Source organism: Cryptotermes secundus, unplaced genomic scaffold, assembly GCF_002891405.2.
Source record: "Cryptotermes secundus unplaced genomic scaffold, Csec_1.0 scaffold160, whole genome shotgun sequence".
In the NCBI taxonomy this organism is placed as follows: Eukaryota; Metazoa; Arthropoda; class Insecta; order Blattodea; family Kalotermitidae; genus Cryptotermes; species Cryptotermes secundus.
The window spans coordinates 1,133,955-1,161,165 of NW_019745080.1; the positions used below are offsets into that span (position 1 = coordinate 1,133,955).

The 27,211-nt window shown below is 39.2% G+C and overlaps 1 protein-coding gene across 1 annotated transcript in view; it reads left to right on the forward strand.

The window, feature by feature from the left end:
* LOC111874846 (protein kibra) overlaps nucleotides 1–22,671 on the forward strand; it is a 90,224-nt gene extending 67,553 nt beyond the window's left edge. The window contains exons 4-19 of the mRNA XM_023870686.2: nucleotides 6,284–6,392; nucleotides 7,219–7,378; nucleotides 8,230–8,488; nucleotides 8,575–8,723; nucleotides 9,481–9,645; nucleotides 9,726–10,554; nucleotides 11,758–11,948; nucleotides 12,317–12,403; nucleotides 12,829–13,021; nucleotides 14,350–14,680; nucleotides 15,465–15,649; nucleotides 16,138–16,344; nucleotides 17,129–17,289; nucleotides 17,664–17,868; nucleotides 18,260–18,393; nucleotides 18,637–22,671. Of these exons, the coding sequence (XP_023726454.1) occupies nucleotides 6,284–6,392; nucleotides 7,219–7,378; nucleotides 8,230–8,488; nucleotides 8,575–8,723; nucleotides 9,481–9,645; nucleotides 9,726–10,554; nucleotides 11,758–11,948; nucleotides 12,317–12,403; nucleotides 12,829–13,021; nucleotides 14,350–14,680; nucleotides 15,465–15,649; nucleotides 16,138–16,344; nucleotides 17,129–17,289; nucleotides 17,664–17,868; nucleotides 18,260–18,393; nucleotides 18,637–19,012 (3,741 nt within the window). The 3' untranslated portion in view covers nucleotides 19,013–22,671. The remainder of the gene's footprint in view (nucleotides 1–6,283; nucleotides 6,393–7,218; nucleotides 7,379–8,229; nucleotides 8,489–8,574; nucleotides 8,724–9,480; nucleotides 9,646–9,725; nucleotides 10,555–11,757; nucleotides 11,949–12,316; nucleotides 12,404–12,828; nucleotides 13,022–14,349; nucleotides 14,681–15,464; nucleotides 15,650–16,137; nucleotides 16,345–17,128; nucleotides 17,290–17,663; nucleotides 17,869–18,259; nucleotides 18,394–18,636) is intronic.
* Nucleotides 22,672–27,211: the final 4,540 nt, after the last annotated feature.

Consider the following 27,211-nt stretch of genomic DNA (forward strand, 5'->3'; position numbering starts at 1 on the left):
CCGCCGTGCCGAGTGGACCCAGCTGGACTCCACCCCCCACTAATCGAAGTCAGTCACAGTGGAAGAGAAGACACTCGTAGTCCAGTAAGGAATGGAGCGAGTCTCAAACAGTCATTGATTGTGAGCTGTTATAATTGATTGTAACTGTAATAGAAGTGCCAATAAATCCAATCATCAAATCCAGAACCCATTATTATTAGTCACGCAGACTCCTCATACGTGACAGTATGGCCTAACAAACTTTGCTCAGTCGGTACAGTGACTGGCAACGGGGCTGACTGAATTGTCGGGGTTCGATTCCGGAAAGTGACAGATTTACCTCTTCGGAACTTTGTTCTGACGTGCCCTGATGCTCACAAGCAGCCTCCTGTTCGTTCAATGGTCACTAAGATATGTTTCGATGAGGGGGGGGGGTGAAGCTGTACTTCCTCTCGCGCATACATCTTGATGGCATGACGCTTTACGTAGGAAGTTTGTGGCAGTGTTTGTTTGTGGCCTGTTTTACGACGCTGTCCGTCGCCCAGTCTTTGTAGCGTCGAATAGTAAGATGACAGATGAGAAGTGAATTGAAAAAGGATTTGATCTTGGCCTAATCGAGGTATTATTTCTAGCATTTTTCAAAAAAAAAATCCGCATGAAACTTAAGGGTAGCCCGTGTTTCTGCCGAAGTAAGAACCGAGGATGTCCTGTGTACCCTCTTCGTGACGCTCTTGCTGATATGATTTTTATCCAGCGTACTGTTGTAACTACACACGAGCCAGGAAGCTGTCATTTTTGTGACTGTCATAACGGGGGGTCTGAAGCCAGGTATACAAAGAGCTCTACAGGCGGGTGGCACGCAGCAGTGCAAGGAATCCCATAATATTTTTGTCAAGAGTCCGTAATAATGGCAGGCCTCCTGCATACAGATGGACAGAAAGCATGTGAAGGTTAGCCGTGTTACAGCACCAACACAGAACTCTGGGTCAATCGACCTTGAGGGAACGACCTTGCAGGAATTTGGTCCGAGTTTGGGTTGGGTTGGGCCACGTAGTGAAAATTGTTGTGGTCCTAGCTGACTCCACCACAGTCAGACCACCTCATCAACTTCTTCACTTGCGTAGAATGAGGCCGCAGTTTCGTTTATGGACGTCAGAGCTCTGACGGACAGAACGCACGGAGGAGGTAACAGTGACGTAATGTGTTCGAAGAAACTGGGGGTTTGCTTCACTGCTGAATGCGAATATACCAGGGATGGACTATCTGATAGTAATAAAGCTGCGATCAGACCAGGGATGGTAGGTTGGGCGAGACAAATAGCATGCACGAGGACGTGAAAGATATTCACTGTTTCAGTCGAAAAATCCGAAGATACAATTTGATAATCCCAGGCGTAGATGGGAGGAAGGCTCTTCTGCTCACAGGGTGGAAGCAGCAGGTTGCTCCGAAACGTCTGTGCCCACCAGAGACCCCAGAAGTCCGTAATTCTGATATCGCTATGAGCAGTTTAAATCTTATAATCTGTAAAGTGCAATTGAGCGTAATATGAAGTGTAGGTTAATTTGGTTCGGTAGGGACCGAGAATAAATTTGAAGTACTGTGTTTTTGTGTGCGACGCCGTGTAGTCCGGTAGTTCACCGACGTTACGCAAGAATTTACTGCCTCCATCGTCAAGATGGGAGGTATGCTAAGGAAATAAGGATCAAGAAACAAGCAACAAAGTAGGGCCACTCTGCAGCATCTTCTTGTTCGTTGCTTTCTTAACATCTTCAACCTTGAAGATGGAGGCAGTACGTTGCTTCGGAATGTCAGTGAATTTCTTCTGGGTTATGGCGTCACATCTGAGAAGACAGTCACAGCCACGAGAACATGAGAACCCAATAAACATAATTTTATCGTATGTGAGGTCGGGAAAATGGATGTGAGATTTGGTACATGAAACGTGATGTTAGCGAGATATGATTGGGTGGTATGGACTGGATTGATGTGGCTCAGGATAGGGACTAGTGTGAACTCGGTAATGATCCTTCTATTTCCATAAAGTGCTGGGAAATCGTTGAATATATGAGAGACTGACTGCTTCTGAAGAAGGGCTCAGCCCCATGGAGTTAGAATTTAATCTTAATTTCATCTTTATTTCACAAGGGTCGATGAATTTGAACCATATAGTAGAATAGGTAGAATAAAATGCGAGATGCGGGGATCTCACTGTTGCCTGGGGTATGACACCTTGCAGTCTGGTAGAAATTTACCGATGTTCCTTGGTAAACTATCATACTACACGGTGTCATACTCCAGAATACAGTAGTCTTCATTTTATTTAAATGTTTACCAATTATCTAGTAAAATACAGCCCATATTCTTCCGACACCCACATCGACTGCACCTTTCTTCGCCCCTCTCTGAAATTATATTTGGGCCTTTGTTCCCTCTCCCCACCGAAACCCCTCTCCCAGCTAGATCGATATAGTATTATGAAGAGCGATGCTTCTGAAAAGCCTTGCAGCGTCTTCAGATAGCTTGCACAGAGCCCCCCCAAATTCCATCCTGAGGAACCAGAGGCGGGAACCCATTAGGAAGGTCCAACCCCCCGAAGCTCGGGCGAGTGAAGCAGCCTGCAGACAGTTCGAGTCCGTGGCTGCCCAGCGAGGGACGCATGTGGCGTGCGAGAGATGTTGATGTTCGGTGTGGCCTGCCAGGACCCTGTGAGGATGGAGTTGCCCGCATGCGGGACTACAGCTAGACCACCGTCCGGATATGTCTTCGGTATCCCAACGTATCACTCTGTGTATTACGTCGCCTATCCTCGCCACGGCTATCAGCCAGAAGACAATGCTGAGTTGACTACGTACTCTCCCACCAGAATGTGTCATAACAACGAACTGTTGCAGAATTTCGAAGTTGTGAGCATATATTGTTACAGTTCTAAATTAAAATCATGCAATTAGCTATAAGGAGTTGGGATGCTTGTAGTTTATTTAACGAAGTTATTCTGGTGTCCGATGAATGTGATAATAATGAATTTGAAATTATGTGGAAGCGGTCATGATGCTTTCCCGACATTTGTATAGAGGGACCACAAAAGACCCCATGCAGGATAGTCAGTGTCCCAGACATGACTGGATTTGAAAATTTGATTTTTGTGTTGTTTTAATTATGTGGAAGGCGTGTGGAGGAGATGAGAAATGCACACAACTTTGTAGTTCGAGGACCATTTCACTTAGGCGCGTATATGGAATGATAATATTAAAATGGATATTTAAGAAACGGCGTAGACTGGATTATCTGATTCAGAGCAGGAATTAATGACAGGTTTTTATGAACGCAAGTCATATGAACCTTTGAGTTCTGTAAAATAAGGGGAATTTCCGAACGAGTTTCTCAAGGTGGGCTGTAGTCGGTGGAGTGTGTGTTCGTTTAAGAATTAAATCTTAAGCCTCGCGTAAGCTCCAGTCAAATGTTTTATGAGTTCCACGTGCCATATCTTATCGCGACGTTACAATCACATGTGTTAGTCTACATATTTTGGAAGTATTCCTTGACTAGGATACGATTTCGTGGATACAGTTATTTGACACAAAGCGTTTACATGAATTGCATACCTAGATTCTCTGTTTTTTACACCTCTGCTACAGTATGATTTCAAGCCAGTAGCAGCTCTCTCAGTGGTACACAAAGCTGTTATCCAGTTTTCTCAAAGCATGTCTGAAACACGTGGCTCATTTTGTTAACATAACATTTGAAATGATTCCGGAACTAATACAAGTTTTGAGGTCTGAAGGTGGTGATTGTTCAGATTATGGTTTTGTAAATTGTGACGCCGTGTAGTCTTGTATGTGGATACTGACGTTTCGGAGTAACATAAGCCACCATCTACAGCATAGAAGACGATTCGACAGTATCTGCCTACAGGACTACATGATGTCAGGCATGTCGACCTTGAATATGGAGGCAGAAATTTTTGTCTGAAACGTTATCCACCTACAAAACTGCACGGTGTTACACACTTTGACCCTTGAAGATATAGGCAGGATGTTCCTCTGAAACGTCGCTATCGGCCTATGAGATTGCATGGTGTCACAACTCAGGCAACCACAATCTGAATTCAGCCCTAACTGATTATTTTCCCAAATGTTGGGACAGACTAATTGACCAGTGTGTGGTATAAAGTAATTCCTGAGCTGTGAACACTTTATTCAGGTTTTGAAATTCTGTGCTGTGTATTTCTGCACATGTTTTATTTCCCAAATGCCCATTTTTTGTGAAAAATAATAAAATTACGTAGCATAAGCATCATTCAGTAATGTAAAGATGTACTTATCACATATCTTAATTTGAGAGCATAGATTGTTCAGTTTAAAAGCATATTTGTCCCTGAGATTAAACACAAGGCCATGATGATGATTGGGGGAGTCAAGGCCTAGCTCTACCTCAGCCAGATGAAGTGAAAGATCAACCAGACACTCTTCCTCTTTTTCCTTGTAAAGGCATAGAATACTAGGTCTGAACATAGTGGTGAAGAGAGAAATTCTTGCTGCCACTGGGAGTTGAACCCTGTCTTACATTCCTGTCACCTGCTGTACTGATAGAGCTGTCCTGACTCTGTAGATAGTCCCATTTACCATAAGCAGTTCTAGTTATTTGGCGATTGAAGCATATGTTACTTTCATCATTTATGTCTTAGTTTTACTTTGTGGGCAAATTCTGTCAATATGTAGATTGTACAGTGTTGAGTGGTAGGGTGGTTGATGAATGATGAATTGGAAAGGATTTGGAAGTCTGTGATCATGGCCTAATGGAGGTACTGTTCTGGCATATGCCTCGGATGCCTGAGGAAGAGCCTTAAGAAAATCAGGGTAGTCAGTGTCTTCAGCCAAGATTTGATCAAGCCACATTCTGAATATGACTTGACTGCAGAAGATGGTATTTTGTTACATGAACATAGTTATGATAAAGTTCGTTACTGAGTGGCAGAGTAATTTTCTTGAATGTTTTATGTGAAAAATACACTTCAATTAGGTCATAAGTTACTTTGATTTACAGCACAGATAGATCAGTAGTGGATTATTAAGCTGCATTTAACTATATCAATGATCATTTCAGTATGTGAATTTCCGTATATGGGTGCTTGTTTCTGTTCACATGCCCATGGTTTGTTCCACTAAAACTGATGTGACTATACCAGACTGCAGTGCCATAGCCCAGAAGTCTGTGGCGTGAATCTTTACTGCCATGAGAAATTAAAAATTTCATACACTTCAAGTTTATTTTCATTTTATTATATTTTCATCATATAACTTTACATATGTCTTTATGGGATTTGAGGTTTTCACACGAGCGAAAAGTTAGAAGGCATGGGGCTAACAACCCCACCCCATAAAAATCTTCTGATGAAACCTCCAGAGCTTATGGGAGAGAACCATGGAGGAGGCCAAGACACACAGGGAATGTAGAGCCAGTAGAGAAACAACAACAACAACAACAACAACAACAACAACAACAACACCACCACCAATAATAATAATAAGGACAACCATGATGATGATATTAATTCAATTCTTTATTATTTAAGTGCTGAGTCAACAGCTACAAGACCAGTTACAGACAGAGCACAGTGTAGATACAAGTAATTACAGAAACAACAACAACAACAATAATAATAATAATAATAATAATAATAATAATAATAATAATGTGGTCTTCTAGGTTATGACACTCTAGTCTTGCAGGTGATTACCAACCTTGTTTACATACAATTTTCTTTCAATAATGCAGTAGTTTCTTCATTTGCATTTGCTTTTGCTATTAACACAACATGTTTTGGGCCCAAAGAGCCATCCTCAGGTGTCCCATTATGCCACACCTGCTACACTGCACTGAGTATTGTCCATTCCACATGCACATAACTGAAAATTTCATAATTAAAATGTTACCATTGCATTCGGCTCTTGTGCATTAAAATCTTAATGTGTTACAGTTCACTCCATTTAAAATTAATTGAAAATTGTTAAAATTTTTAATTATAGAAAACTCCTAATTCCACCTCATAAGGGGCATTGTCCACTTGTCTAAGCAATATACCCTTCTTCGGTTGCTTACATTGCAGTGGCTCACCCTTTCCATATGCAAGCCGGTTATGTTTTGTCTGCAGTTTTACCCTTAGCTTCTCCGTTGTTCCCACAAGCTGCATATGGTGTTAACTTCGCGTGTGCAGACGTTATGGTGATTACCAACATTTTGAAGGAACCTGCCACCCCAGTCTTCAGAATACAATATTGTGTATCTTCCATTCTCTTTGTTACAGGCAAAGAAAGAAATATATGATGTAAAGCAGCAGAGATTATACTTGGCTCAGGATGAGTACAATCACCTTCACAATGCGCTCACGACACTCAACACTTCGAGGACAAGTTGTAAGTACATCATAAAAGAAATTTTCAACATTTGTTATTACAGTATTAAGCTGAAAATTCTGCTTCATGCAACACAGTTTTCTAATGTTGATTGCAGGTCACATTGAGAATTTATGGTCTGCAGAAGAGAGAGCTAGATATGAAAATGGCTGGCTGTGCAAGCTTTCGTATCTCTCTTTTCAAACCTTTGTCATGCGTATCAGTAGACTTCAACACAGAAATTTGCAAAAGGCATAAATAAGCTAACTTCCTTTACTCTGTAACCAGCCGAGCGCTGGGTCAGAGAGGAAGCCCCAGAACTTAAAGACCGAGGATGTGATAATGTGCTGCATGGCCAGAGCTAATGCACACCTCAAAGGGTGGCATTAGATGAGTTTTCAGCTAAAACGTTATGTTATGTAATAAATTACTTTAACTTCTTGTAATCATTGTTAGTCAGCAACAACATGTTGAGTTCCTGCAACCATGTTTGGGGTTTTCATGAATATGAAATTGTAGGTTGTCTTCTGGACTTCGTAGTACTCTATGTGGTTAGTAGTATTTCAGAGGAACATGTTGATTCTGGCCTCAGGATGGACATGAAGGCAAAGGTAATGGGTTCCTCTGAAGTGTTCATAACCATCCACAGTACTACATGGTGTAACATCTCAGAATACCATGCTCTACAAAAGTGAAATATAAATAAGGAAGATTTTTTGGTTGTTTTAAAATGTCATGTTTTGTAACACATGTATTCATTTTGGAATGCAAAAGTAGTTCATCTGACATGGGTTGGATCATTTTCTTACCGAGTCAAGAGTGAAATTTGATTTCTTGTGCATTTTAGTGTGTTCAAGCTCAAGCAGTGTAAGTACCAAGTATGATCCAGATCTGCTCAAATCAGACGTGGCTTTGGCTCGGAATCGGGTATCTCGGCTCAAACAAGAGCTGGAGCAAATTCGAGCTGAGATGAGCTGCACGCAACGCGGTGTTGATACACTTGCATCGTGAGTATTGTCACGCTTTTGTGTTATTTGAGTGGAGATTTTGCAGTGAACTAAACACAAATGTTAACAATTTATATATCACATCGTAACTCGTCCTTAATTTGGAGAGTTCATATAAAGTTGACTCATTTCAATCTTAAGGTGTGTGTATGATGGAAACTTGAGCTGATTGTAGGATGTCAGCTAGAAAAATTGGGTTGTTGTATGTTGTAAAGCGTTAAGACGTGCATCTTCCATTTCATCGTAACCTTTTAGTGTTAGACATATTGAGACTTGTTACAGAATTCTTCCATTTTTTCAGAGGTCTCCTCAAACATTTTTTCTTTTCATTGATAATTTAAGCTCTCTTTTTGGAATTCTGTTAAAGAGTTTATCCTTCCATTTTCTTCTGTATTCTTTTGTGTTATGTGTGGAATTTATAGTTGTATTATGATTCCTTAATTTCTTTTATGATCCATATAGGCGCATTCTGCAGCTCTCATGAAGCAAGTCCTTTCTTTTTCTTTGTGGCATGTGTGATGTGTTTTATGTTTGTGTGCAGTAATTGCATAGACCTCTGAAGATGGGAGTAACTGAGGTTCAAGCCACAGTTGGTTACAACAAAAGTAATTTATATACTACTGAGATAATCCCATGGGCAGAATAGCTTGAAAATAGTTGTAATTGAATTGTAAATATAAATTTTATTTTTACATGTTTACATTACCTTCGAAATTACATTTGAAAAAAGGTTTTTTTATATTTGTGTTGAGTTTTTAAGCAGTACATTAATATGTTAATGCAAGGTAATAATATACACATTGCCATTCATATTCTTATATACAATATGTAATGTCACAAATTATATACAGGGTGGAACAGAAGCTTAGTGCACACCAAGGCGGGTGCTACAACATCACAGAAGCCCAGGCAATTATGACTGAGCTTCGTAACATTCAGAAGTCCCTGTCATCAGGTGAGAAGGAGAAAGCCGAATTAATGCAGTCCCTAGCAAAACTCAAAGATGATCTGACGAGGTTGCAGTTGTGTGAGAGCTCGCCAGATGTCTCCACACTCAGTCTTCCACAGGAGAAGCTCAGTACAGCATCACAGACTGACCTTTCAGGCGAGGTAAGCTTTTATCTGTGGATACATACATTCTTATTGAAATCAATTGTTTTTCTTTACCATATGTAATTTGAAATATTTTATTTCAGCTTGTTCCAATTGGCACACGGCTAGCAGAGATGGCTCGGATGAGGCTTCAGTATGATGAAGCAAGGAAACAAATTCAGATGATCCAACAACAGTTGGCGGACTTGGAAGAGAAAGTAACCCCAGGGCAAGCTGAGTCAGATAAAGACAGGTAAGTTAAATAGTTGGTAGATATAAATGAGTACAACACAGGATAATATTAAGTGAACACCACCACCACTGGTAAAATTGGTGAACAGTCGACCTTTATAACTGTGAAACACTTCCTCTCGTGTGTGATTGACCAGAATATCATCTGTTAAAACAGGTTAATATAATTACAAAACAACAGATTTTCACTTCTTTTAGTAATGTGGGAAATAAGCTGTTTTTGACGTCTTCAGGGATGTATTGTTGTGCAGTGTGGCAGAAGTTTACCTCACCCCAGGAGATACTTGAATCTTCTGTCATTGCTGTGAGAACCCCACATCTCACATAAGCTATTTTTGACTGAATTTGATATGCCGATTAAAACAGCAGCAGCCAAAAAGTTGTAACACAGGGTCTTTTTTTTATCATCCTGTGGTATTTTTATGTAAGACATGTGAAGGTACATGCCACTTATTACACTGTTTGGAATAATTGACATTTAAGTGAGAGTGAACTTGTATTCAGCAGTAAAACATTTTCTCCCTATGTAGCTAACAAGAATTATATATGAGTGCTAATGAGAAATACAAAGGTGAAAAAGAAAATACACTTTTTTTTTTGGTTCAGATTCAGTACGCAGAACTGTGATGTGATGGACAGTTTTTGTGTCCAGATTTTGAATTTATATCAGAATTAATTTGAAAATTTAGCCTTCTTTTACTTTGACATTTGCTTGTGAGCAACTGAATACAGTATGTATTTTGTCTTGTTATGCTCAGGCTCCTCCTGTTTCAAGAAAAGGAACAGCTGTTGCGAGAGCTTCGTAGCATCACTCCAAGGACCCGGAGCCAACAGGAAATGCAAGAAATTCAGCAGGAAATCAGAAGGTTGGAACAAGATCTTAACAATGCTCTTGAGATGTCTAATCGAGCAATCACAGACAGGTAAATATATAATTTTTGTCCTCATAAATGCAAGTATGAATGTAGCACTGTAAGACACTCACTATTCATGTGACTTCCAGGCTGAGGCTTCATGAAGAGAAGCAGTTGTTACTTCAGCAGCTACGTGATGCTCTTCGCTCAATGACACAGTTGGAATCCCAGCTGAAGACTTTGTCAGCAAGTACTCTGTCAGTGAGCTCAAGTTCAAGCTTGGGATCCTTATCTACAGCTAGCAGCAAAGGGTCACTTAGTTCAGGACTAAGTTTCACCGACATCTATGGCGGACCACAGTGTCTTGGGCTTAGCAATATCTCCGTCACTGCAGAGAAACCTGTCGATATGATTGATCTGCATCGCCGTGTCGAACGCTTGCTACGAACTGGCAGCAGTGAATCTTCGAATCTTCTTCCCTCTCCATCTTCTGGCCGTTCCCTGCCATCACTTTCCCCTCGTTCATCTCTCTCTTCCGTTTCACCTCCAGTATCCCCCTTGTATGACCCAGCTTTGTTGGCAACATCCTCAGGAATAGCCGGACCACCACCTGCGTATGATCAAGTTGAACGACAGAGAAGACAACAGCATTTAGCAGCATCAAGTACGATACAACAGCCACATTGTTTAGACAGAATACAGTTAGAGGATCGGTTGGCAGAACTGAGGTTAAGTCAGCAACACATTGCTGCTCAGTTACAGCAGCATGACTATATAGTGTTAGGGGGTGCTAGTGGTGTTAGGAGTCAGCGAGCACTTCCTCCAAACATTGCACTGGCAGATTACTTGGAACTAATGAGGGGAGGCAACATGTCACAAGGCTCAGGCCTTGGCAGGCCAACAGTGGCTGATCCTCCTCTCTCGCCTATTTCAGAAACCCCACCTCCTGTGCTGGATGATGCCGTGGAACTTCTTCAGGTTAGTCACACACTTACATGTGGATAAATGTTCAGACTTTAGCCAGGAAAATCAACTGTCTTGAAAGAGTTTACAATATTATATTTAAGCATCCTGTTGCACTCCATACGATAAATGATATAATGATACAAATTCCGTCCCAAGTGCAAACAATGTATTATGTGTCCTTGATCTTGTTCACCTACACTACATGTTTCGGCCTCAGACGGCCATCATCAGGTGTATAACACTCACGTCGCTGTCACACTGCACTCAGCCCAAAATTTAACATTTAAAACACTTTTCTTGTTATTATCAACATCTACTTTGTTGATATCTGTCTGGATGTAGATTATTTTACACACGTTAATTTTGACGTACCTGTAGTAGCACTATAAAATCTTTAGTTCTAATTTTAAAATCTTTTAAAATTTTTTCTCTAAATTTTAAATTTAAAATTGTTAGGGTTACTCGCCCTATGTCTAAAGTGCTGCAGCGGCTAGTTCTTGTTTCCACACTGTATAGGTGTTATCCTGTGTAGTCTTCCCGTGTGCGTGCCGCTGTTATTCTTTACTACTTTACTTCTTTACTACTAAATTTAAAATTTAGAGAAAAAATTTTAAAAGATTTTAAAATTAGAACTAAAGATTTTATAGTGCTACTACAGGTACGTCAAAATTAACGTGTGTAAAATAATCTACATCCAGACAGATATCAACAAAGTAGATGTTGATAATAACAAGAAAAGTGTTTTAAATGTTAAATTTTGGGCTGAGTGCAGTGTGACAGCGACGTGAGTGTTATACACCTGATGATGGCCGTTTGAGGGCGAAACATGTAGTGTAGGTGAACAAGATCAAGGACACATAATATATTGTTTGCACTTGGGACGGAATTTGTATCATTATATCAGTTATCGTCTTGAAAGAGGATTTCTTATTCCCTCCAGGAAAATACTTGCAACACTTTTATGCCTTTACTACCTCACTGTTTGTGATCTTCCTGTCATTTCTGATGTAACACTGAATGAGAATGTGAGACCTTATACTAAGCAGTTATGATACTTCATCTGTGACTAGTTTTTATTGCCTAACACAAGACTGACTTTGAAGCATTCATGCAACAGAACATGGCAGTCACACGTTGATGGTCTGTGCACGTAGAATATTAACCTTGTTACTCCTGAAATGGTGGCAGGTGTGTAAGGGATAATAATTATTGTAGGTTGCAGCGTTGTCTACACCATCTTCATCGGGAACAAATACAAGATCAGTGTCTGCAGCTGTAAGTGATGAATCAGTCGCTGGGGATTCGGGAGTGTTCGAGGCATCTAATAAGAAGCGGTCGTCCCTAGCAAATGATAATGTAGCTGAGGATATGAATCTAGAAACAGCACAAGTTCAGATTAAGCTCAGGTATGCTTCTGACATAAACATGTCACACCAAAACTTTTTGACACATCTTTATTCTAAATTATTCAAAACACTTGAGGACAGAAAGGGTTGAAGATGTATGGTAAATATGTTTCTACACTAAGAGTTTTAAATGGATTTGAAGTTATGAAATACTCAGACTAATTTTACAAGATTTCAAATTAATGTTTTGTCAAATCATTTCATATTATATGAAACTTTGTGCCAAGGTCAGTAGCCACAGACGTGTTAAATTTGTTCCCAGTCAAGGCAGTATTTTAATTATCAGTTGCTGTGCTGTATGGAGAGTTGTAATTAGAAAGAAAGTCATTGCTTTATATTTGATGCCCATGTTCGTTTGGTTATATCAGGTACTCTGTGGGTGACAGTTTGCTGCACATTGGGATTGAACGAGCACGTAATCTTGGAGCATTATTCATCCCAAACAATTGCAAAGTGTGAGTATTTAGTTGTGACTTAGTATAATGTATGTGTTTAGCGATTTTTTTTAAATGCATATGTGCTGCATTTTGGTTTCTCAGTATTAGTGCCTATAAGGGATTGTGTATACTATGTTTAGCACATAACAGAACGTATGGAGAATACTTCATCTGTTGTGCTCAAACAATCTTGTAAGATTCTCTAATTATTTTTTTTAATAATGGAAAATAATTCTATCTGTTCTGGGATAGCTATAATTTCATTTTAATTGTGAACCTCATGGAATTTGCTAGTTACTGGTGGTTTCGCTGACTGTTTTGTATTGACGTGTGCTCTGCTGCAACATAATTCACTCGTTACATTTGATGCCTGGTGATGCCATTGGTATTATTGTATGTGTATGCAGGTAAATATGTTTCTAATTTTGAACTTCAACAATTAGATACATCAAGACAGCTCTGTTGCCAAGTCCTCCGCCCACCAATATAGCGTGCTGCACCAAACCCGTGGAGGATCTCCGCAAGCCAACATTTGGTGACAACTTCCCTCTTGCTGTCCCTCTTGGCAAATTGTATACGAAAACTCTTCAAGTCAATGTTTGGTGTATTGACCCAAGCCAGCGGGAAGATTGTGTGGTGAGTTTCTGTATTCAGTATGAAGCACAGCACTTCATGATGAACTGATTCAATTGTAGTTAACAAATAGTCTGGTAAAATTTATTTGATTCAGAAAGGATGTGCAGTGATAATTTTGTCTGCATTTTGTACTGTGCTGGTAGTAACAGGATGTACAAACTCCCAAATATTTGAACTTGAACTTTGATTTGGGTCTTTAATTGATTTTTGTCTTTATTGATTTTTATCAACTAATCCTAAGACAGTGTGCTCATAACACACGTCATGACATGCAGCATAATCATCTCCGTCTCCAGAAATTCAGACTTCGGGTTTATTAATGTAATCAGCAAGTTACAGAACAGCATTCAGTGAAAACTCCTGAAGTATGTGTCAAAAGACCTAGGTTTTTGTGGATAACTTGTATGAAAGATGGCATGAAATAAGGCTATATCCTTCAACCATCATTAGGATCCACCCAGAGTAGTAAAATCTAAGAAATATATTCTGGCGAAAGAAGAACAAGACCTGACACAAACTCTTGTAATGTACATAGTTTTGTAATATCAAGGCATTTTGAGTTTCTATTACATCTTCCAGACATAATACAAACCTAACCTAACCTACCTAATGCTCACCAGAATAGTAATTTGTAAAGAATGTACTTGGGTATAACTTCAGGAAGAGCAGATATAGTAAAAATTAATATTTCTAATTAGTTATCAGTGTTCTTTCTTTTATTGCAATTGCAACTGGTAGCTACGTAAACATACATCAAATTCACATCATGCATGTAATATTTTTAGTTTTACAGCTTATTGTATATTTACTAGCACGTTTTCAAATTTATTGTGGTCATGTGGTCAGAGGTTACAGGTTTCTTACATTTAATGGCTGAGTGATAGACATTTGTTGCCAGGCCTGTCAGCAGACAGGTTGTAGCTTACCTTGTGCTCGTCCTGTCAGATGATGGGCTCTTGCAACTGTGTATGCATAGGTCACTGTCTCCTACAGATGTTAAAATGCAGAGAAACTTTCAGTGTAGATTGTTGAGGCTTTAAGAGTTGCAGCGTATAATTTGTTGTTATTTTCACTTGCCCCTTTACATTTCTGTTTCAGATGTAAGTTTGTAATTCGGTTTTTGGAAAAAATGGCTGAGTCAGTAGGTAGAATGCCTGTACAGGGATATGGCAAAGAGAGTATTAAGTACCTCTCTAGTACTGCGAATTGCTCTTAGGAAACTGTTTACTTCTGTCCAATTGCAGCCATTGAAACAAACTCTGAAAATGTTTAATCCTGTGATTTGTCATAAAAAGGTTAATACAGAATGATGTACTGTTATGTTTCAGGGTTGTGCCCAAGTGAGTTTAGCAGACTTCAGCCCTGAAAGTGTATCTGTCAAGTGGTATAATATTTTGAGCTTCCGGTTCATGCAGCCACCTTCTGATGTAACACGTACAAACTCAGATGCACTGCCACTCACACAGCTGTCAATAGGGAACAGTGACATAGGAAAAGAGCCTCATCCCATGGTGAACAATAGAGATGAGGGAAAGATTCGCGACGAACGAGAGAATGAGGTGTCTGTCTTCAACAAGCAAGTGACATCTATTAAAGAAGAAAGTTCAGATGAGTCTACTGTTATCTCATCCCAGACATCCACTCTTACTCGCAACCAAGGTATGAGGCATATTAATGAAGGTATTTTTTTTCTTGAGGCCCTGTAATCTCCTCCATGTACATTCTACCATGTCGCTTATTTGGTTAGATGACCATGTAGATCCTCGGTGACTGTAAATCCATTTCATTGTGGATGTCAAGTCTTTTGCAGTATGTCATGTTGGAAGTCTGAAAATTTGTGTGATTGCTTTATGTGAAAGATAAGATATTAATTTTCTGCCACCTAATTTTCACCTTTATTCTTTAATTCCTGAGGAATCGACATAATGGTAAGGCACCAGAAACATGGTGCCAAAAGTCTTAGGTTTGACATTGTACAGTTTGAATATTGATTTTCCCCCATGTATTTTCTGTCGATTATATCTGATGTCGGAGATTTGTGAATGTGGGGAGTCAGGCCTCCATCATGGTTTGTTGCCTATTGGAGATATCTTTGCCACAGTAATATGATGTATTGTATGCTGTTGTTTGGTTATGTGTATATACTTGGAATGTGCTGTTAGAATTAAAGTATTTGCTGTAAAAAGGGTGTAGTTAAACTTAATACTAATATGGAGAAAGAAGAGTTTATGCAAATTTTCATTAGAGTAGCATTCACATATGCTATAAATGATCAGCTATACATTCTCCTACCAAAGTATGTGATGTGTTTTGTTAAACCTAAAGGTAATAAAATATTTTCACGCTTCCTGTCCAGACTCATAGGCTTCAGAAGGAGGTTGTGTTTTCAGAACTTCCCACATAGGAATGTATGAAAATGTGTGACGACCAACTATTATTTCAGGTCAAGGTCTGCAGTCAAGTGTGACAGTGCGTCTAGAGGGGTTGGACAGCCAGGAAGAAGAAGATGAAGAGGAAGACGAAGACGAAGATGATGAGGACGATGATGATGACGACGATGAGGATGAAGAGGGGATCATTGTTGAATTTTGCCAAGAACATATCCTGGAAGAAGTCCTGGAACATGCTGTGAGTAAGAAATTGCATAGCTGTTCTGAGTGATCTTGTTGACAACACTGGAATGTGGAATTTAGGTTTGAGAACATGTAACAATTCTTGGCAGAATTTTCTTTTAATCTGACAAACAGCAAGCATCATCATCATCATCATAAGAGATCCATACCATACCCAAATGCAGATTCTAAAATGGTTAAAGTGTATACATTTATTTTTGTTTACATATTTTTGATGTAAGAATATCTTGTATGCAGTTCTGCAAGGTACATTTGAAATAGTTCTGATTGCCCATATTGAAATAAAATTTGGTGTATTCATATGTTGGCTGGGTGTATTAATGGACCAGTGTGAATTTAACATCACGTGCCTCTGTTACAGAACACCATCCAAATCTCTCAAGTTATGTGGAAGATGAAATGTGAGCAAACAGTTAGACATAAGCTCTTCAGGATTTTATTGTGCTGTACAGTAGGTTAACAAGATGAATTTTGTGTTTGCAGGAGGACACTGCTGTAATGTCAGATTCCCTGGTAGAGTTCCCAGTGGATACACTGGATAAGGAGACCAACACAGAGTGTGTGTTCATTCCAGAGAAGGGTGTGAGGAAGCGTGGCAGTGGAGGGGAGCCTGCCAGGGCAATTGTCATTAAACGCTCTCAGACCTTTAGTCCTAGTGCTGCTGTTAGCAAGAATCAGTACATCTGCAGGGTAAGCCACTAATTCTCACATTTCTCTCATCCACAAATTCTACCTGTAGTTATGAGCTGTGAGATTCTTGCAGTTGTAACTGTAATGGTTGCTGTTATCTGGATTAGACACAATGTAGGCTGGTGCCACATCTCAGAAGAATGCTTTCTTCAAGTCTTTTATTGGTTGCTTTCTCCTTGATGATGGAAGGGGGTGTCTCATGTTCTGTAACTGCATGATACTTCTTCCTGGAACAGTGGGTACTTATTCAGGTGTTTCAGGACGTGCTTGTTCTTCACTGTGGTCACAAAACCACGCATTGCACTCTGTATGAGCCAGCTGAGTTCAATTAACATCTTAATTTCCCATTTGCCCCAGTCTCTCCTAAGCTACAGATTTTAATTATATATCGTGAACGTGCAGGTCATACTCATTGTTCATGATTTAAATGCCTTGAAAGTATTTGGTGAGGAGTACAAACGATCCTTGCCTTCCTTGCTGCCAGGTTTAGTGATAGTGTCTCCCTTCACAGAGTTCAGGCTGGGTGTCTGTAGTCCGTCCAGCAGGTGAAGCATGAAGCTGACCACACATTCCATCTGGTGCCAGAGTTAAGAATGTGGGGAGCCATAGCTTCACTCTCCCATCTGTGTTCATGGCATGATGCTTAATTAAGCACAGGGACAACTTTTTATCTCCATGCTTTAATGGATGATGTGCATAAATCACCAATTACATGCAAACTAGTGGCTTGAAAAATGTACATCTTGTTCTAGTTGTGAAAATTGAATGAACGTTTGGTTTCCAGTTAAATCGGAGTGACAGTGACAGTTCTATGCCATTGTACCGGCGTGGTGGGCCATTTCAGCGCAACTCCATCGAACGTCGGTCCTTGAGATGGCGACGTCCTCCTGGTACACTTCTGATAACTAAACATCATCGCAGCGCAAGCAGTGGTGCGACATGCAGGTATGTTGCTTCTGTTAGAAATAGTGATACAAAGTAAAACTGTATTTCATTGACTACAGGGTTCTATATAAATTGTAGACGTGTGAGAATGATTTTTTTTTAAAGTTCAGAATGAGATTGAGGGGAGAATGTAGACAAATTATTCGAATTGAAATGTGGATCTTCTGTGCTAGACTACCTCATATATATTGTATTCCAATAGTAAGTTTTTTGATGGAACTATAGAAGAAAATGTTTCAACATTTGTTGTCAGAAAATTAGTATACTTTTATTATTATTGTGTGATGACTATGAAACAAATGCACTTCGTGCAAGGAAAACAGTTTTTGTCATTCAGATGTACAGCACATATTGAAGTACTGCTGTTGTTTTAGTCATCACTCAAGTTGTACTGCTCGAACATCTCTGGACTTGGAGCTGGATTTGCAAGCACAGCACACTCGCCTTCAGACGCTCCAGGACGAACTGGCTAGACTTCGTGAATTGAAGTCTCGGCTGGAGACTGCACGAGCCCAGGGTGATCAGGAGCTAGCAGCCTGGGTACTTGAAGATCAGCAGTTCCAGAATCTTGTTGCTCAGGTGAGCCCAGAATTTAAATCATCAGCATCATAATCCTCGACATATCCTTCCATGTGGTGGGGTCTCATCGTAGGCTTAACTTAAACAGAGAGGCAGGAAACAATGGGGTCAGAGCAAAGATGAACAAAATTTTGTATGTGCTAAAATATGGGTGATTATGTGTTTGAATGTTGAGTTAAACATGGTATTTAACTTGACATTAACATGGCTCATTGCCTGAGAAGATTGCAGCGCATTTATTCACTGCAAAAGCTTCAAATCTTACATAAGAATTTCTTGTAATCTTCATTTTTTGTGCTGTGTTTCCTCTAATCAACTAATAATTACTGATGCCCTTGCTTGGTGAGCTTTAATCTCCAACCCTTTAATATGACATTTAATCTGTTGCTAGGCTGAAAGTGGAAGGAATGGGAAGAACCCCGATGACCGTAAGGTAGAGAAAATGCTAAAGAAGACATCAAAAGAGATTTATAAATTGCGGAAAAGCAAAGCTGGGAAAGGAAAGCCAGATGTTATATCATTCAAGTAAGTTTTTAGTTTTGTCAGTTACAGCGATTTAACTTCATTGCAGTAATTAGAATAGTATCTCAAACATTTTATTTAAATGTGCTATGCCGCCTTGTACCTTACATGGGCATGAAAGTATTTCTTCAGGAATTGAGAATCCTTGCATCAGCAGAATAAATATTAATATACTGAAGATGGTGTTACGTCAGTATACACTGACTAAAGTGCCAAGTAGAATGTGAGTGTGTATCCTCATTTCAGAGAGAAAATGGCATTCTTCACGCGAGTAAACATGACTGTGCCAGTTTTACCATCCACTTCAGCAACAGAAGATGGAGCAAGTTCAGAATGCAGCACATTAAAGCGTGGCGAGAGTCTACATTGTGGTGATGAGGAGGACATGGAGGAGGAAGAGGATGAGGGGCTGACTCCGTGCCCATCATCCTATCTCTCGATTACTACGGACTCTGGGGATTGTGGCAGTGTTATCAGGGTAAATGTAGAGGTGGCAGACAAACAAGGAAACATGGGATCAGACAGTAGGGAGGCAGAGGGGAGTGAATGTCTTGACAGGAACAGCGAAGCAACACAGAGGTATCACTATGTTGTAGATAGAGTGCTAGGGGTTGAAGTATGAACGGAAGGAAGTATCACTACAGCGTTGGTAGGGTGCTAGGTAGTTTTGTGTGTCAGAGCTGTGAAAGTGTGTCGTGTGTGACAGGAAAATGCTGATTTTGATTATGGCAAAGATTTTCACTTGCTGCCAGATATCCATCCACTGTTTCATGGGGGTGGTTTATTTATATCTTGTTGCCAGAAGTTCATTGCCACATGAGAAAATTTTAGGTGGAGAAGGAACTCGTGTATCAACATGGTAGAGATGTTCTTGTCAGTTTATTTTAATGTTTGTGTGCCATAAATGGTGCATGTTTTAATACTGTGTTAATATTATTCCTGACAAGATACGGTGAACTGGGGATTAAAGAAATGCTTATTGGCTTTCTGAATTCTTTTGTGAAATTAAAGTATAAGAAATAGAAGGGATAGTATTAGACTGGACATGCAAATTGAACCCCACCGAATGATTTATAGAAACGAAGCAGGCCCACAGTAACTGACCTGTTATGAATAGAAAATTGGCAGACTGTATTCTTTGTTGGTGCTGTGTTGGGAATTATATATATTGAAGCTAATCCCTGAATGATGTATAGGATAATTTTTCCGTCCATCACTCAGATTTAAGATACTCAGTACAATGAAACAATCTTAAAATCGGTGAAACGTTTTGATGACTGTTATAGTTTTTATATGTTGTGCGTGTAGAGAAATTTAAGAAATGAAACTCTGAAGGGATTATTGAACTGGTATGCAGGAATTTCAGTGCCTCATTTTATGTAATTCGGCATCATTTAAGGGTAACAATAAAATTTAAGAAACAGGTGGCTCTTGTGAATTTTTCCTACACTTTTATGAAAGAGTAATAGTTGGATCTGAGGTTGTTATGCCATTAACTCTTGAAGGGTATGGTATTGTGGATTGTAATTTCTTTGTACTGTGAACGGATGGTGTTTTTGGAGAAACATACACCTCCATCTTCATGGTTGAAAAATAAGCCTTATTCCTCTTGTGAAGAAAGCATGATAGTTTGGACGAACATACCACCACCATCTTCAGGTTTAAAAATATGATCCTCCAAAACATCAGGCATTTCCCATAGGACTTGGTGTTTCAACCCAGAAGACAGTTCTGATCAATAATGTAGTTGATTTTCAATTCCTGACACAAGTAAGAATACATGTGTAGTGTGAATACAGATCAATTTTCATGCATTACATAGTAGCTGTGCAGGATGTGACAAATTCTATTACCTTATTGTCCTTGCACCATATTGAAAGGCACTGTTTACATGTGCATGTATTTTTATGCAGGATGAGATCGTAAGTCACTGCAAGTTGCTTAGAGCATCATGTGGGATTTTGGTCCTTGGAGGGGAAAAAGATGTGTTTTATAAAAACCAGAAGTATTTTTTTTAAACATTTCAAGCATTGGAATATAATCCGCTGTCATGAGTAAAAACTTTTTATTTTATTTCCATAGGATTAATTCTAGTACTATACTCCACAAGGTTTTATTTCCAAATTGAGAGAATGATAGGATCTTGCATGGTAAATAATGGGTTTATCACATAAGATAATGCAACTATTTTGTGTAGTAAGGGCACTTTCTAACATACTGTTTTTTTTTTAATTCAAAATGTTCCATACAACTAAAACATATCAGTATATAGTAAAATATATACATGGAATACCAGTAATCTTAATAATATTACTTTAAATTATATATATGAAAAACAGTTAAAATTGAAAAAGGGATATTTACATGAAACATTTTGAAGTGTCTTCCAGTATTCACTGATCTGCTTTGACTGCCATTCTTAACCTGTATTGGCCATGCATTGCACTGTAGTGATGGCACATGCACATGGTCCAGCTGAACAACTATTGCATATTTTCTATCCTAATACCATTCTCCGTGAGCATTTCTTGTTTCTTCATCTTAGCAATCCTCCTAGACTTCATTTTGATTATATTTGGTGAAGATCACAAATTATGAAGCTTCTGGTTAAAAAAAAAAACTTTCTTAATACACAAAGTTCAAAGTGACCCTCAGTTTTTAATATTCTGAATCAGGAAAGAATCTTAGATTTCATGGTAAATACAGAAATTTTTATACACAAAGCCAAACTGTAAATATCATTGAACGGTTCAGGTGTTGAAGTGCAGAAATTATCATAAAATAAATGGAAGAGAGCATAGATATTGTTTACTGAATGTGCTTTAAACAAAGTTCATGCAGGACCATGATGGGGTGTTACGTCTTAATTTTTGGAACAAATTGATGGTCGTGTATTAACCGTTTTGCTTCCCTGAATTTTTACTCATCTGAATTTGTGGAAATATTTTATGTAATGATGACTCAAGTGCCTTTATTGCTCTTTATAGGAATTAAAGAGGTGACTTTGTACTCCCAGGTATTGCTTAGGACAGGATTGAGTATGACAGATTCAGGTATTAGGCCAGCATATGCAATTTTTCCTTCATGAAAGTGGAAAGACAATAAACAGGTGACTAATACTGTGTGATTTCTTTAGATATATTTTCCTAAATTCAGATTCTTAGAAATGATTCTGAAAGTTAACCTTATAGTAATTCAGTTTATTGCATTTGGCTATGTCCTAACCAAATATAAATTAAATAAGGATTGTAAACAACTCATTCTCCTGACCAACAGATCTGATAGCCGGTGAAGAATTGGAATAACTCAGTACAGTTGCCCTGTATCATATGTATATATTATGTATTGCTACACATCTCTGAGATGGTTTATCTGCCAAATGTTAATACGAACGTACATATTTATGTTTATTATGATTATAATGGTAATAATAATAATAACTTTAATCTACTCGAAGACACCTTATCGACAAAGGTTTCGTGTTGCTCAATATGTTTTAATATCCTATTCTTATCTAATATGAATAGATAGATCATTATACAGTTTACTGTGTTTTTATCTGAATCCTTCCTTCAGTGTTTCTGTAATTGGAAGGACACTGATGTGAGCAGTTATCATTGTTGGTTGACGGGGTGGTAGCAGTGACGTGGCCAGTGGTTGCATTCTGAATACTTCTACGTTGGTTTAAAATTGAATTTGTCACTGGTATACAAATCTCTAGACAATGATGTAATATTTATTTTGTTAGTGTTCAGTGTAGAATGGTTCACTCAGCTGGTCAGTGGAAGAATATGGCGTAGCAATAACCTGAATTTATATGTAAGTAAAACTGCTATAGCCTTTTAAAATCTAGTACAGTGTTTTGGGAGTGGCTTCTATTGTACCTTTACCTGTTCATTGTACAGATTTTATATTTTTAAAAGGACAAACAGTATCATACTAATACAAAGAAGAATGCAGATTGTTTTATTTTGGTTAACCTTGTTTACGGAGCAGTGGATGTTTTCCAACATAGGCATTGCCAGTAAGTTGTGCTGGCAGTTTGGGTAGAGTAAGCAATAATTGTCACTTGTTTCACATAGAAGGCATTGCGAAATTGTGTCTTCATTTTGTAATATATGTATATACTTCTTTATGCATTTTTTAAAAAGAACACTTGTTAATATGCTTGTAATAGCTGTAATTAAGAATAATGTTTTTGTGTAACAAAACTGATTACATGTTGATCCAACCCTGTAAAGTATGATTGCTGAAGTAAATCAAGATATATTATTTATGGTATCCAGACTTTTTAATATAAGGGAAAGTGTTTTCCAGTCATGGTGGTAATGCCAATTTTCTTGCATAACTTGTGCCACTGCTTACTCATATCTTGCATACTTTCAGAAATTTGAAGTAGTGAAATATTTATATAGAAAATTTGATAGTTACTTTTAAAACAAACTGCATATTACAATAATCTTTTTTATTTTTGTATTTTGGATTTTGCAGCTTCCTTATAATGCCTACAAAACCTGTGTATTTGTAGTAATGACAGTGACCCAAGAGAGATAATTTGTGTAAGATATGCAAGAAAAGTGGTAAATCAAGACGGTTTGATAGAATAAGGAAGAGAGAGATGAAGATGTGAACAGTGAGTTAAGAAAAAATGTCACATGGAAGGGAAAATGTGAGGATATTGAGGAGCAAAAAAGCTAGCTTTGGGGGGAATCAATGAAGAAACTTGATTGCCAGATGGCCCACATAAAACTGGCATCAAAGGAAGAAAAAGATGATGTTAAGGATACATTTTCTGTTCACAGTAAACTGTCTTGCCTCAAGTTAATGAATTATTACTATAGTAGCTATTTAGTACCGCCAATTGCTTACATAATTCATATATCATAGTTGTTTGATGCATTTTAAAAAAGAACTATAAAAGCCATTAATTAGTTATGTCTTCTTCCAAGTTCTAGTAATGGAAGTCCGACTACATGACCAGTTCCAATCACATTTCAAAATTCTGTTAAACCACTATGGCTAAACCAGGTGTCCACTCAATTTACACAGCGGAGCGAGTGCATACACCAAGACAGATGATAGAAGTCATGTGTAACTGAAATACCTTTTTAATTTTACCAAGGGGATTGCCCAGTCAATACAGTAATGGGATGGACAGCTGGGGTTCGATTCCTGGGAAGGGTAAGAGATTTCTCTCTTATCTGCAGCATCCAGAGTGGCTTGGGCCCACCTAGCCTCCTATCCAATGGGTACTGGGTGATCTTTTCCCAGGAGTTAAGCAGTTGAGGATGTGAAATAATCACTCCCATCTATTGCCAAGGTCTGTTCGTGCTGAATGGCTCCACTCAAATCAAAATTGTATACACAAAGAAGTTAAGAGCAGATAAATGTGGAGAGTTCTCATTATCATTTGGATGCTGAGTCTTTGTCCTTAATCAATGCCTTGGAGGGGGCATGTCTAAAATCATACAGAGAACCACATTTTTATCTGTTTATTTTGAATGGATGTGAAATGTCTCTTATATGAGAGGAATAACATGGGTTGAAGGTATAGGAGAACCGTGAGCTGAGGAAAATATTTAGATGTAAGGGAGAGAAAATGACAATATGGAGAAAACTACATGGTTAGTAGCTTCAGGATTTGTACTTTTTCATTAAAATTTAATTAGGGTGGTCAAATCAAGATGAGATGGTTAGGTTTGTATTCATACCTGGGAGACATTAGGAATTATTTAGAATTTTAGCCAAAAAGCCTGAACACTTGGGAAGTCAAGGAATAAATGGGAGGATATTTGTAATGGATCTTAAATAAGGAGGGTGTGATGATTTGGACTAGGTTCAACTGGCTTGGGATAGGATGTAGTAGCTGGCTCTTGTGAAGACTGTAATAACATTTGGGTTCTGTAGAAGATAGCGAATGTCTTGACCAGCTGAGCAACTTTCAGTTTTTAATGAGGACTGTGTTTTATTAAGGTTGTTATTTTTAGGCATATTGGTGCTGTTACTGTACATAAACACTACTGGGCATTATAATATATCTGTATTATCTAAATAACGACAGCCAGGATGCCTGGACTACGAGTTGAACAGTCAGCATTTGATTCCTGGCAGGGGCAAAATATTTTCTCTACTCCACATTGTCCAGAATGGGGAATGAAGCTGACCACCCACGTCCACCTTGGGCTGAGTTCAAGATTTGTGAAGCTATACATACACTCCTCCATAAATCTTCACAGCATAGTACTTAATTAAACACAAGGACAACTTTACTTTATTTAAGTAAAGCATGGCTTGTATATGCAACTGCTGTTGCATGTATATGTTACATTTTTGTATCATATTTCACTCAAGCAGTTTACATTTAGGATACAATTTATCAAATAAATAGAAAATATTAATAAAAAATAGGGCTTATGTATGGTGGTAAGAACAGAAAGTAGAAGAAGGGTCACTACTGAATGAAATTTCACTTTTCAGATGCTGGAGTACTGTCCTAGGTGATCAGTATCTTGGTAGAAGAATATTATTCCATTTTTCTCTTTATAAGGGGGAGACACTGTATAATAATGTGGGACCCTTAACGTCTCACAACCCTATGGGCCTTCACGGTTACAGGTATAGCTTTACTGTACTTTACTGTATCATAGTTGGTTGAGGCACTATGCTACAAGGCAGAAGGTCGCAACTTCATTTCGCAATGAGGTCACTGGATTTTCAGTTGACCTAATCCTTCAAGCCGCACTATGGCCCCGGTTTCAACTCAGCCTGTAACAGACATGAGTACCAGGAATCTTCCTGGAGGTAAAGGGCGGCCGGCGTGTAAGGCTGACAACAGCACTGCATTTTGTGAGCTGATTGTTTGGAAGATGTGGGGGCCTCCACTACCTTGTTACAGGAATAGCTTTATCCTCTTTATAAGCACTGCAGTTTGGAAGATGTGGGGGCCTCAACATCTCAACCCTATGGGCCTCCACTACCTTGTTACAGGAATAGCTTTATCCTCTTTATAAGTGTTAAAATAGCAGAGGTTATTCCCGGTTTACATATCATTTCTAGGTTCCTGAAGTCATGGGAATTGCATCAGAATGAGAATTTTGCATCAAGTCCTTGTAAATGAATCCTGTGAACAGTGACTGGCAGCTATTCTGAAGGGTTGACGTATCTAATTTCTTTGATGATGAAAATTAGCTGAAAGTGTTTTTTTTCCTTGGCACTACAGCCCCAGTGGGCCTAGGCCTACCTCCATGAACTTCTCCGTTCACTTCGGTTTTTATAGATCTTACACATTCGGTAGGACTCCTTTGGCGGGTGATCAGCTTGTCGCAAGGCCTCTACCTGTACACAAACACAGAAAAGCGCACACACACAAACTAAACATCCATGCCCTGAGTGGGATTCGAACCCACGATCCCGGTTTTCAAGCGAGCGAAGACAGTACACGCGTTAGACCGCTCGGCCACCGTGACCGGCAGCTGAACAGTTTAGCAGTTTAATTATAATAGAAATGCTGATGAAATCTGGGCTAAAACCTAACTGTGACAACATTTTTGTAATAACTTTGGTTTTTGCCTTTCACTGAAGATTCCAGGGATTTAGTACCAGTATTTGAGATCCATTTTATGATGGCAGATGTACTGAACATGCACGTTTATTGCTTTGACAGTACATGTGGAACATGGTCTCAGAAACATACAGGTCTGTATACATGTTGCTGGTGAAATGCTGATAGAGGCAGATTCAGTCTTATGCCTCAGCTCGTGCAGTGTTACTACATTCCTGCCATAGTATTATAACGTGTAGACACGTTGCTGGGTAACGGTCGCGAAACATTGCCCGTTGCTAGGGCAGCAGATTCTTAATAAACTGGGTTATGCAGCCCGTTTCTGGTCAACAGCTCGATAAACACGTTCCCGCGGCAACGGACACGATCGCAACAAAATAAGAACGGTGTTTTGTATGTGGTCCGTGCCGAGAAGTTATAACCAGGTCAATATAAGCGGCTTAGACCCCGTGTGGAGGCGGGTTCAAATACCTCCACCGTAGCTCTGCGAGTCGTAGGAGGCGACGAAAAGGGAACCCAGTGCCTGGGGGGATAACTGGGCCACTCTGTTCCTGGTGGATATAAATACGGGGACCTGGTCCTCCAGGTTTGGAGAGTCTCGAATCTGAGACAGTAAAATATGGTCACGAGTCCCGCGGGACTCGGACCTGAGAATGACTGCGTTGACGAGACCAGCAGCAATTGTAAACGAGACACACCCTCTCGTAAAAGAGGAATAAGGACTATAACCGCAAGTGTTTTGAAGAACAATACTGATCGTGGCTCTCAAGGGGCTTGGCGCCGAAAAGAACTGATTGGTGGTAAACAGCCAGTCGTAAAGTAACAGTGACTGTCACTCTGATTCTGGCTTAAACTTGTCGGTGGTCAAGCTTACGACCGTTCAAGTGACTAAACTGCCGTTGTAGCATAAGATAGGCATGATCTGCTTTCCAAAGCCTGTATTGACAGAGGACTTGTGTATAGTGCAAATGCAAGAATTTTTAATAACGTGTCACATGTGCGGTACGTACACTTGATGAACGGCCAAACATATTCATAAGAGACACACCATCTTCTATGAGAGGATCTTACATATGGATTATGACTACAAGGGTTGAGTTGAAAAAAATTCTAGTCGTCAGTTTCAAGGAGCTTGGTGCCAAGACGAACTGATTGGCGTTAAACCGTCAGTCGCAAAGTAACTTTGACTTTGAATGAGCTGAGTTGAGTTGAGTTCTACAAGGGAGGCTGAGAAGAGATCAAGGGTATGCAACTCAATGC